At 36.7% G+C, this 12,621-nt stretch overlaps 1 protein-coding gene across 2 annotated transcripts in view; it reads left to right on the top strand.

The window, feature by feature from the left end:
- TMEM184C (transmembrane protein 184C) overlaps positions 1–12,621 on the top strand; it is a 28,224-nt gene extending 15,603 nt beyond the window's left edge. For both annotated transcript variants that reach the window (XM_020994053.2, XM_020994050.2), the window contains 7 exons: positions 340–545; positions 3,038–3,112; positions 4,931–5,024; positions 6,235–6,347; positions 7,066–7,165; positions 11,399–11,570; positions 11,822–12,621. In XM_020994053.2, coding sequence (XP_020849712.1) covers positions 340–545; positions 3,038–3,112; positions 4,931–5,024; positions 6,235–6,347; positions 7,066–7,165; positions 11,399–11,570; positions 11,822–12,090 — 1,029 coding nt within the window. In that variant the 3' untranslated portion in view covers positions 12,091–12,621. The remainder of the gene's footprint in view (positions 1–339; positions 546–3,037; positions 3,113–4,930; positions 5,025–6,234; positions 6,348–7,065; positions 7,166–11,398; positions 11,571–11,821) is intronic.

The raw sequence follows: 12,621 nt of genomic DNA, 5'->3' as shown, positions 1-12,621 counted from the left end.
AATCTAACAAAAACACTTCATAGTTTACAAAATGCTGCCCTCACAGCAGCCCTGTGAAATAGTGAAAATATTACCCCATTTTTCAGATGAGGAATTGGAGATTGCAAGAGCTTTATTAAGTAAGTTTCCCAGAATCCCATAGCTATTGATTATCAGGGCTGGAATTTGAGACCAAGTCACGAACTGTATGCCACTGAAAGCTAAAGATAGGCCCAGCATAATTTCAAATATTTACATGACAAGAAACATAATGTTCAGTAGTATACAAAATGTACTGCGAATTGGAATGTTGATTCATTGTCATTTGGGTGAAATAATTTTAACTTCTGTTTTTCATAGTGGATAGCTCTGAAGTATCCCACCATTGCAATCTATGTGGATACTTGCCGAGAATGCTATGAAGCTTATGTCATATACAGTTTCATGGGATTCCTTTCCAATTATCTGACTAACCGGTATCCAAATCTGGTATTAATCCTTGAAGCCAAAGATCAGCAGAAACATTTGCCTCCTTTCTGCTGCTGTCCATCATGGGCAATGGGAGAGTAAGTACTTTTCTTCTTATCTTAATGCTGTATCTGTTGAATGCCTTCTGTGCTCAGTCAGGATCTGTTGCTAGGGTATACAAAAGCTCAAGGCAGTCTCTGCCCTTCAGGGAGATTACAGTCTAGTTAGAGAGCTGTGTTTTTGGAACATTGATATGGCAGAAGTGTGCAGAATGAATTGAATAGAGTGAGACTAGCAGCAAGGAAATGAGTTGGGTGGCTGTTACAGGCCAGTCCTGACTTTGCCACTTAATACCTGAATGTGACATTGGATACATGCTGCCCCTTAGTTTCCTCATTTGCAAAATGAGGTTTTGGACTATATCATTACTAAGATCCCTTTTGGTTCTAAATCTTTGATCCAGTCAAGAGATGCTACTGGGCTAAACTAGTTTGGTGGCTGTGAGCAAAGAAGAATTAGTGAGATCATGAAGGAAGTGAAATTAGGTACTCACTTTAGTATGTATTACAGAAGTTATCCTAGCTAACTAAAATCATGCATTCAAGAAACTAGGTTTTTACTTTTGATGCTTTCAACAGAAAATGAAAGGTAAATTTGAGGTAAGTTTGGGCTTACCTTCACATCCCTTTTCTAAGATTCCAGTACGGTACAGAGGTTGAAAAATATATCGTCTTACATAGAGGTAGACAGTTATTGGCTGTGTAACTTCCTAACCCCACTTCAAGTTGTGAGTCATGGAATCACAAATCTTGAAGCTTAAAAAAAAATCTCCATATGAGGAAGAACTAATAGCCTTTATCTGATAACAATGAGTAACTCGGGGTATTTGTGTTTGGAATAGTTTGAACTAATTATTATAAATGCTGGGCTTTGCAGTTAGATTCTTAATCTGCCAATGTTGATTTTTATCCTGAACACACATCGATTAAGATGTTATAATTGAGTCCTCAGCATACACAATTATTTATTTTCTGTACTTACATCTAATTTTTTACAATTGTATCCCAGTAAAGCTTTTTTAGTAAATCTAAGTTTTGGTATCTTGCTGAAGCCTTTACCACCTTCACTTAAGTCCTTTATTGGCAGCCCTGTGTGTTGGGGTGTTTTTCCATATCCTTTGTCTAGCTAATGCCCCAACTTTAAAAGAAATCTTTTAAAACCAAAATAGTAATTTTTTCTGTGCAGAGAAGATAATAGCAAGAAACTTAAGGCAGAAGAGACAGTTTTTCTTAGGTAGGGCTTTGCCTCATTTGGCAGAATTGTGTTGTCCATCAGTATAGAATGGACATTTAGGAGCAGGATAGTGAAATTGGACAGTTTCCAAGCATCTTTCAAACCATGTCATTTTTTTATTTGTTAAATATCAAGAATTTCTTGAGTGTCATCTGTAGTCATGATATGAGTCTGAATGTAAGTATAAAGGTGTATTTCAAAGCCACATTATATCATGTGTTATTGTTCCCCCTCCTTCAGCAGGGAAAATCAAGTTGACAGCATCTAAAAATAATACAGAACATGCGTTCTCAGGTGAAAGTTAGCCATGATTACCACCTTGCTTCAAATATAATACCAGCCTTATAAAATATTAGCATGTTATTGGTAGACAACCACAACTTTGTTGAAATGTACCTTTCTGCTAATATACTGCGTGGTGCATGTAAATGCCCAAATTGATTAATTTCTATATTGACTTAACCAGTTGTGGTTATGTGAAAACAAGAACATAATAATCTTGTGCGCCAAAACTAAGCTTCACCCATAATTTTTATGCTTGTTTTTTAGATTGTTAACCCATATTCAGATAATGATATTTCATTCTTTGAAATGCATAATGTGGATTAGTTGGGTTGGTTATTACACTGTGTAAACAAATCTGCAAATCCAAGTTCTTATATTTGATCTCAGATTCTTATAGCAACAGGATCTCTAACATAAACTTGCAAACATGTATACTTGATCACCTGTGGAACTAGATAGGATTATTTAGTATTAGCCTATTGCTGTTACTAGGGGGAAAAAACTACTTAGTGATATCTTTTGATATAGGGTATGGAACATTTCATAGTGCAGAGCCAATCATTGAAAATCTTTGGTTTTCTTGAAGTTTATATTTATAATCTTAGAAGTTCCCCAGTGTGTATCTCTTGAGACACAATGTGAAAAGACAATGAAGAAGCATCTTTTATCCATTTAACTTGATTCATTTTTAAAATTTATATCATGTATCTATATATATTCATGGGCATGTATGTGTATGTCTATATAATATTTACCTCTGCTTTGAAATAGCCATTATGTTAACAAGTTTCTTCAAGTGAAACAGTATCGTCCTTGTAGAGTTAAGTGTAGTGTAGCTTATTTGCTGATGGCTAAGGTATCAAAGGGGAAAGAGAGACAGTAGTCATTCCTAGTCATCTGCAATTACCTATTTCCTCCTTAACTTTATTCTCTGTACTTCAAAGTCGGGCATGTGAGAATTGGAATTAGGAAGAGTGGTTAAAGTATTGAATTATTTGCATTTCTTTTGCAGAGTATTATTGTTCAGGTGCAAACTAGGTGTGCTGCAGTATACTGTGGTCAGACCATTCACAACTATTATTGCTCTGTAAGTATGTAAGGGGAAATGAGTGTTTTGGAAATACTTCCTTAGGTTGCCTTTTGCATTGTTAGAATTGTTAAGGATATGTCAGTTATACAGATGGATAATATAGGCATTAATAAAACTTGTTTTGTGAAAATTCTAACTTAAAACAGATGAATTAAAGAGTCATAGTTTACATTACACAAGAAAGCACAGTTCAGTAAGCATTAAACACCAACTGTGTGCAAAAGCACTGTACTAGAGACAGAAACACAAAAGTGAAATGGTCCCTTATCTCAAGGTGCCTACATTCTAGTAGGAGATAGAAACTGAAAATACATCTTGACTTAGTATGTAGTTGCAAGAAAATACGTTTTTAAAATGCTTATGCCACATAACCTTCAAAGTAATCTGCATCTCTGGGATCACCACTATAAGAGTGGAGGTGGCAAAAACTAATACTACTGGATAGGAGTTAAAGCTTTGGAGATTCATATTTGAACTTTATGGCTTGGAACAAAGCCACATGGTTAATTAGTGAATGCCAAAAGGTATTTAAAGTAATCACTTTGTCATTTTCAGAAATATTTGTTGTATAAAACAAAGGGCACAAAACCAAATTAGCATATTGCTTTAATTTGTTTACATTTTCCTGGAAATTATATTAATAGATAACTAAAAAGCCAAGTAAGAAATTGAAAATCTTAAGATTTATCTTTGCTGGGTCTTAAAACTCCATTTGGGTAAATAGAGTTTATAGTTTGAGTTACCCAATTAACCTATTTTCTGGGTGTGAGAAAGTAGTAAATAATGTTAATAGGGCTCTATAGTCTGCCTGCCACTGTACTGAGAATAGTAATCAGCGTGCTGTGAGAGAACCAGAAGATAATCTTGCAAAGAGAGGGCTTCCTGGCCCCTTTTTTCCTTCTACTTCTAAGTTAGTCATTTTTAGTCACATCTTTGATTTTACTCTTGAGGTGGGATTTTTTTTTGGGGGGGGGGTTAGGCAATTGGGGTTAAGTGACTTGCCCAGGGTCACACAGCTAGTAAGTGTCAAGTGTTTGGTCTAAGGCTGGATTTGAACTCGGGTCCTCCTGACTTCAGGGCCTGTGCTCTATACGCTGCGCCACGTAGCTACCCCTAACTTTACTCTTTACTTTGGCATTCAGCATTTATTATACTGTTCTGTATGATAGTTATCTAGTTATCTCTTTTTCATAACCTTATCATTTTTTTTTTTTGGGTGAGGCAATCAGGGTTAAGTGACTTGCCTAGGGTCACACAGCTAGTAAGTTTCATGTGTCTGAGACTGGATTTGAACTCATGTCCCCCTGACTTCAAGGCCAGAGCTCTAACCACTGCACCACCTACCTGCCCCTCTTAACCTTTCTAATGTTAGGAAATTATCAGTGCTAAGGTGACAAATAATGATAACTAATTTGGAATTAACTTTGGTATATCATTAATTAGATTTTTAAAACTCTGAACAGACTACTACTGTTGTTTTCTTTTTTAAAATGGTGCTACAACAATGCTTGAATGTTATTTTAGTAGTGTTGTACGTTGTTTTTTCACTTAGCCATGGTTGCCATATGTATCCGGTGAGTGCGTCTGTTTTGTTTTGGGCTTCCTGCTCTATTTATGAACTCACATTTTCTTGTAACATTTTTATAAAAATAATTTTGTTGTAACTTTTGAGCAACCTATTGTACCCAAATTTGAATATTAGAGTGCTCTTAATATTGACATTTTGGAATCCTTCAAATTAGTTTTTCATAATACCCTGAAATATAGCTTTGAAATTATATTGTAAATGTAATGTTTCTTTTAAACCATTTTTAGAATCTGTGAGCTGGTTGGTGTATATGACGAAGGGAATTTTAGCTTTAAAAATGCTTGGACTTACTTAGTTATATTCAACAACGTGTCACAGCTGGTGAGTTAGAATATGGATTTTCTTTGTTTTATTGATAACTAATGATAGTACTCGAACTTAATACCTGTGACTAAATCCCCAGTGAAAATGCCTGATTTGATAAATACCTGGTTGAAAAACTTGATATTGCTTTAAAACTTGATTTTCTAAGCCGCCCACATTGGGAATTTGAGAATCTGTTAACTGATGACTTTATTTTGATCCGTTCATGTTCTGCCTACCTGTCAACTGCATATGAGACACTGTGATTCAGTATGAAATATAAATGAGACAGTATGGCCTCCTGAAAGTGAGAGAAACCTGAGATTAGCTCATTAAATAAAAGGAAATGTTTAACTTTGTTGTTGGTGATATGTCAAAAGAATTGGTTAAAGTCAAAGCAGTAATTATAAATTAAATGTTATAGCTTTCAAATTTTTAAAAGGAAGATAAGAAAGAAAGATAAGTTTTAAAGAATGGGTTAATATATAAACAAATTATCTGAAGATATCTTTGTCTGTCTTTAGGACGAACATATAAATGTGTGTACTGCTGCAAGAAGTTAATCAGATTTAGTGTCATAGTCTCAGAGCTTCAGCACAAAAGCATTAATTACCAGTACTAGTCAAGTTGTGCGAGTCAGTGCTAAACTAGATAGTTCAGTGATAGCTATTAATAGAGTTTTCTCTTAGTCTCTTAATTATTTTACTGCTTAACTTCACTTTCACATATATATATATCTACTTTCAAGTTATCTTTTACCAAAATAACTCTAATACAGAGTACTATAAAATCCATTACTCTGTTTCCTGAACATTTGTAAATTCTGCTGCTTTATAAGAGTCAGCTTCAATGGATAATCACTATTTTCTGCATAGTATTTTCTCCATAGCTTCTCTGGTTTTCAAAAATGAATATTTTCAAGAAGATACTAAAACATTCTCAGTAGTCTTATTAATATTTTATGCAGGATATATTTTCGAACAAATAAAGGTCCATGGATAATCATACATCTATCCAATCCCAGGGAAATATTTCCCAAAACAATATACCTTATGACTTTCTTTCTCAGCTGTCTTCTCTCTTTTCCTCTCTTCTCTTCTTCTATGTATCTAGATTATAACAAGAGCTATTCCTCTTGCTAGATTTTCATCGTTTTTATAATTTTACTTTTACTGGACAGATAATTAAGAAAAACTGAGATATCAAAAATTTGGTTTTTTTTCCCTAGTTTGCTATGTATTGCCTTGTGCTGTTTTATAAAGTACTAAGGGAAGAACTAAATCCAATTCAACCTGTTGGCAAATTTCTTTGCGTAAAGATGGTTGTTTTTGTTTCCTTCTGGTAAGTGTTGCTTTTCTACTAAATTCTTTCATTTATGAAAAAGCAATATAACTATGAAGTAAAAGTATGTGGAAAAAATTAATTGGCCAATCGTTACCTTGATTTGGTCAAAAGCTTGTGTTTCCTAGTATGACAACAGTGACTTACTTTGCATATGTGATATTGGCCATAAAATTTTGTGTTCAGTTTTGCAAATTCCACTCTTAATGGGTTTATTATATGCCATTCATAGGAAATGTATCTTCATTTAGGGTTCATTACTATTGTGTGCCTTTTATACACTCCAGACTATTAAATTTCATTAAGACATGATATCTAACTCTAATCAAAGACTAACTCACATTTGTATTATGTAGAGCTTTAATATTTACAAAGTACTTTTCTTTAAACAATTCCAAGAGGTAAGTAGCGCAGGCATTATCATCCCTTTTTCAAAAAGGTCCTTATGGAGTTGATGGGTGAACATGGGTCTTAATTCTTTTTGGGGGAGCAGGTCCTCAGAGTCCAGTGACAGCAACTGTCCAACTTGTCTGGATCGCATAGAGATAGATAGCAACAGATTCATATATCACAGCTTGCCAATATCTGCTGGTCTTAAAATATATAAAATGTCATGGGAAGACAACAGTTTTAAGATATAATCTAAAATTTAATTTGTTAAACATTGGATTCAGTCTCTGTAACACAGATTACCTTTTCATAAACATGTTCTGTGTAGGCAAGCAGCAATCATTGCCTTATTGGTAAAAGTTGGAGTTATTTCTGAAAAGCGTACCTGGGAATGGCAGACAGTAGAAGCTGTGGCTACAGGTCTACAAGTAAGTGAACTCACGCCCCACACCCCGGCGGAACCAATCACAGATGATCTCTCTTCTACTCACTTATCTTCCTCTCTGATTCGGGCCTTCATTAGCTCTTGCTTGGACTATCATAAGGGCCTTCTAATCAGTCTTTGTGCCTCAAGTCTATCTCCGTCTTCAACACCTAGGCCTCAGTTTCCTTATGTAAAATGAGATTGGACTAAATGAACTTTGGTCCCTTCCAGTACTAGATTATAGGGTTATAGATTTAGAACTAGAAGGAAACTTAGAAGTCATCTATTCCAAGTCCTTCATTTTACAGATGAGAAAAATGAGGCCCAGAGGGTGAAATAACTTGCCCTTTAGTCACATGGTAAGTGCCCAGAATGTGACCCTCTATAATTATTATTTTTTATTTATTTAGTGTTTAATTTTTCTCGGTTATATGTAAAAACAGTTTGTAACATTTGTTTTTAAAACTTTTGAGTTCCAAATTCTCTCCCTTCTCCTCCTCCCTCCTCCCTCCTCCCCCCCCCACCATTGAGAAGGGAGGCAATTTGATATAGGTTACACATGTTTAGTCATGCAAAACATATCCATAATAGTCATGTTGTAAAGGAAAACATAGACCAAAAAAAAATCAAGAAAGATGAAGTTAAAAAAAAAGTATATTCAGATACCAGCTCTTCTTTGTCTGGAGATGGATAGCATTTTTCATTAAAAGTCCTTCAGAGTTGTCTTGGATCATTGTATTGCTGAGAATAGCTAAGTCATTCACAGCTTATTATCTTACAATATTGCTATTACTTTTTACGCAGTATATTTCACTGTGCATCAGCCCATGCAAGTCTTTCCAGGCTTTTCTGAGAGCATCCTGCTCATCATTTCTTATAGTACAGAAGTATTTCATCATAATCACAAACCACAACTTGTCCAGCCATTCCCCAATTGATGGGTATCCCCTTAATTTCTAATTCTTTACCCCCAGAAAAGAGCTGCTATAAATATTTTTGTACATATATGGTTTTTTTTTAATCTCTTGGGATACAGACATAGTAGTGGTATTTCTAGGTCAAAGGGTATGTAGGCATGGTTCTATAGCCCTTTGGGCATAGTTCCAAATTGCTCTACAGAATGGTTGAATGAGTTCACAACTCCACCAACAATGCATTAATGTCTCATTTTTCTTACATCCCCTCCAACATTTCTCATTTACCTTTTCTGTCCTATTAGCCAATCTAGTAGGTATGAGGTAGTACCTCAGAATTGTTTTAACTTGGATTTCTCTGATCAAAAGTGAGTTAGAATATTTTTTCATATGGCTATAGATAGCTTTGATTACTTCATCTGAAAACTGATTATGTCTTTTGATCATTTATCAATTAGGGAATGGCTCTTATTTTTATAAATTGACTCAGTTCTCTGTATGTTTGAGAAATGAGACCTTTAGCAGAAAAATTTGCTTCGAAATTTTTTTCACAGTTACTATTGCTGACTGTATTTCCCTCCATCCTATTTCCCCACCCCCACCCCCATTTATTCCAGTCTCTCTTTTCTCCCTGTCCCTCCTCAAAAGTGTTTTTCTTCTGACCTCCCCCTCCTCATTACACACACACACACACACACACACACACACACACACACACACACACACACACACACACACACCACACACACACCCCTACCCCTTCTTTATCCCCTTCCACCTTCTACTTTCCTGTAGGGTAAGATAGATTTCTCTACCCAATTACACATATATGTTATCCCCTCTTTGAGCCAGTTCTGATGACAGTAAGACTCACTCTCCCTCACCTTCCTTCTCTTCCCCTCCACTATAAAAGCTTCTTCTTACCTCTTTTATGTGAAGTAACTTAGCCCATTCTACCTCTCCCTTTCCCTTTCTCCCAGTACATTCCTCTCTCAGCTCTTAATTTTATTTTTAATATGTCATTCCTTCATATCAGTTCACACCTGGACCTTCTGTCTATATATACTCCTTGTAACTACCCTAATAATGAGAAAGGTCTTATGAGTTACAAATATCATCTTCCCATTTAGCAATGTAAACAGTTTAATAATTAACTTATGATTTCTCTTTCCTGTTTATCTTTTTTTATTTTAAATTTATGAATTTTTAGTTTCCAACATTCACTTCCATAAGCTTTTGAGTTTTAAATTTTCTCCCTCTCCCTCTCCTCTCACTCCACCAGACGGCATGCAATCTGATATAGGCTCTATGTATACATTCTTATTTCTCTCTCTCTCTCTCTCTCTCTCTCTCTCTCTCTCTCTCTCTCTCTCTCTCTCTCTCTCTCTCTCTCTCTCTCTCTCCCTCCCTCCCTCCCTCCCTCCCTCCCTCTCCCTCTCCCTCTCCCTCTCCCTCTCCCTCTCCCTCTCTCTCTCTCTCTCTCTCTCTCTCTCTCTCTCTCTCTCTCTCTCTGCTTTTTGGCAAGGCATTCAGGGTTAAGTGACTTGCCCAGGATCACACAGCTGGTAAATGTCAAATATCTGAGGTCAGATTTGAACTCAGGTCCTCCTGACTCTATGGCTGGAGCTATCTACTACACCCTGTATACAGTCTTATTAAACATTTTCACATTAGTCATGTTGTAAAGAAGAATTACAATGAATGGGAGGAATTATGAGAAAGAAGGAACAAAAGAAAAAAAAAGAGAGAGCAAATAGTATGCTTCAGTCTGCATTCAGACTCCATAGTTCTTTCTCTGAATATGAATAGCATTTTCCATCATGAGTCTTTTGGAGTTGTCTTAGAGCCTTGTATTGCTGAGAAGAGCTAAGTCTGTTGAAGGGTATGTACAGTTTTATAGCCCTTTGGGCATAGTTCCAAATTGCTCTCCAGAATGGTCAGATCACCAACTCCACCAGCAATGCATTAGTGATTCCAATTTTCCCACATCTTTTCCAGAATTTTATACTTTTCCTGTTTTGTCATATTAGCCATTCTGATAGGTGTGATATGGTACCTCAGAGCTGTTTTGATTTGCACTTCTTTAATCAATAGTGATTTATCCTTTTATGCTTCTCATGAGTCTTGTATTTGAAAGTCAGATTTTCTATTCAATTCTGGTCTTTTCATCAAGAATGCTTGAAAGTCCTCTGTTTCATTGAATGCCCATTTTCCCCGTTGAAGGGTTGTACTCGGTTTTGCTGGGTAGGTGATTCTTGGTGATTTTCGGGCAGTCCAATATTTTTAAATTATCTCTCCTGAATCTGTTTTCCAGGTCAGTTTTCCCAATGAGATTATTTTATACATTTTCTTCTATTTTTTTCATTCTTTCAGTTTTGTGTTATTGCTTCTTGATTTTTCATACAATCGTTAGCTTCCATTTGTGGAGGGCGCACCGTCCCAAGCTTCAGGGGTTTTGTTTAGCTGTTTTCAGAGATACTTCTAGGGACCTGTAAATTTGCAGTTTTCCAAGGTAGTCTGATCTAAGGAGAGGTGTTTACTCCTCTCCCGGCCTGTGCTCTGGTTTGTGAGTGACCACAAGCACTCTTTTCTCCCCTGCAAGTGTGAGGAGGGTCCTCCCTCCACTGTGGCCACAGGCTCTACTCTGCTAGTCCTCCTCCTCACCCTGGGTCTGCCATCCAGAACTGGGAGCCAGATCCAAGTCTAGGGAAAGCAACAGTCTTGCCTCAGCACTAACAAAAAGACCCCTGTAATTTTTTCGACCCCTTTACCATCTGTGGGCTGAGACGACCAGAAACAGCCACTGCTGATTCTGTCTCTCCCAAGGCCTGCTTCTGGTTTGCTGGAGTTGGGGCTGAGCTGGGGTGGCCTGTGCTAGACTGTGCTTCATTCTCGTCCAAGTGCAGCAGACCTTTCCTGACGACCTTCTAAGTTGTCTTGGGCTGGGAGTTTGTTTCACTCTTTTTTTATGGGTTCTGCTGCTCTAGAATTTGTTTAGAGTCTCTCTCTCTTTTTTTTTTTTTGTTGCTAGGCAGTGGGTTTAAGTGACTTGCCCAGAGTCACACAGCTAGTGAGTATTATGTGTCTGAGGCCAGATTTGAACTCAGGTCCTTCTGACTCCAAGGTCAGTGCTCTATCCAACTGTGCCACCTAGCCGTCCCTGGAGTCATTTTTTAAAGGTATTTGGAGGGGTTTGGGGGAGAACTCTGGTGAGTCCCTGCCTTTACTCTGCCATCTTGGCTCTGCCCCTCAACCCTCCATAATTCCTGTATAGAACAAACAAGATGTGAAGGAGAACGTGTCTGGCCTCTGCTCTGTTGTAGGATTTCATTATCTGCATTGAGATGTTCTTTGCTGCTATTGCTCATCACTACAGCTTCTCCTACAAACCCTATGTGCAGGAGGCAGAGGAAGGCTCATGCTTTGATTCTTTTCTTGCAATGTGGGATGTTTCAGATATTAGAGATGACATATCTGAACAAGTAAGAAATGTTGGTAAGTATTTAACAGTAAGTGTATTCACTTTTAATTTATCTAGATAGTGAAGTTACTGAATGTCTAAGACTTTACCATGGACAATAATTGGGTAGAAAAGAATGGAGTGAGAACTTTGTTACTGAAATATTTTATTTGGAGGCAGTCCTATCACACAAGCCTTCTAGGCTCCAGCATATTTAAAGAGTGGCTTATTTTGTGTTTGTCATTTGTAATTGTAACAGAGGTTCTCTTTTGCATTTTCTTTCAAGGAAGGACTGTCCTGGGTCAGCGTAGTAAAAAGTTTTTTTCTGATGAAGAAGAACAAAATGAAAATACGAGTTTATTATCATCTTCTCAAGACCAGATTTCTGTTGCTTCTTCTATGCCATCTTCACCCTTGGGTCACTACCAAGGGTTTGGACACACTGTGACACCACAGACTACACCTACCTATTCTAAGATGCCTGATGAAATTTATAAAGCTGTTACAGGAGGAAATGAAGAACCTTCAGCTAGGTATAAATCTGTGGCCTCCTGAACATTCAGAAGAAGAATGTTTCTTCTGTCCTGCCATGTTACTTCATAACCTGGTATCCCATCACTTACGGATTTTGTGCTTGGGACAACACTAAACTGATGGAAAATTCTAGCACAAAGATGGTTGGTGAAAGCCAGGGTGTGTATAAAGGTAGAGTCGATTTTAAAACTGAATTAAGCACATTTTGTGTATCAAATAATCAGTCTAAATTTCCTAAGACTTGATTTACTTCTCAATGTCAGAATGCCACAAGCTTACATTTGACGAAGAGAAGAAAATGACTGCAACTATTACTGACATTAAACTGCTCTGTCAAATAGATGGACATGAAAATCAATGTTTTTTACCCTTGCTGCATGGAATAGAATGCTGCTGAATTAACCTGAAGAGTGGACTTTATAAACAATTAGGTAAATGAATTAGTGGGACTTAATCATAATTAAAGTTAACGGTTACTTATGTAGGTTGTGCTTACATAACATTTAAATCTAGATTTTATTCCATTCAATAAAAGAAGGAGCTTCTGCCCTA

The sequence above is a fragment of the Phascolarctos cinereus genome, unplaced genomic scaffold, assembly GCF_003287225.1.
Source record: "Phascolarctos cinereus isolate Bilbo 61053 unplaced genomic scaffold, phaCin_HiC Scaffold_9;HRSCAF=440, whole genome shotgun sequence".
Taxonomy (NCBI): domain Eukaryota; kingdom Metazoa; phylum Chordata; class Mammalia; order Diprotodontia; family Phascolarctidae; genus Phascolarctos; species Phascolarctos cinereus.
The sequence above is the reverse complement of the archived record's forward strand: the minus strand, read 5'-3'. Positions and strand labels throughout refer to the sequence as shown.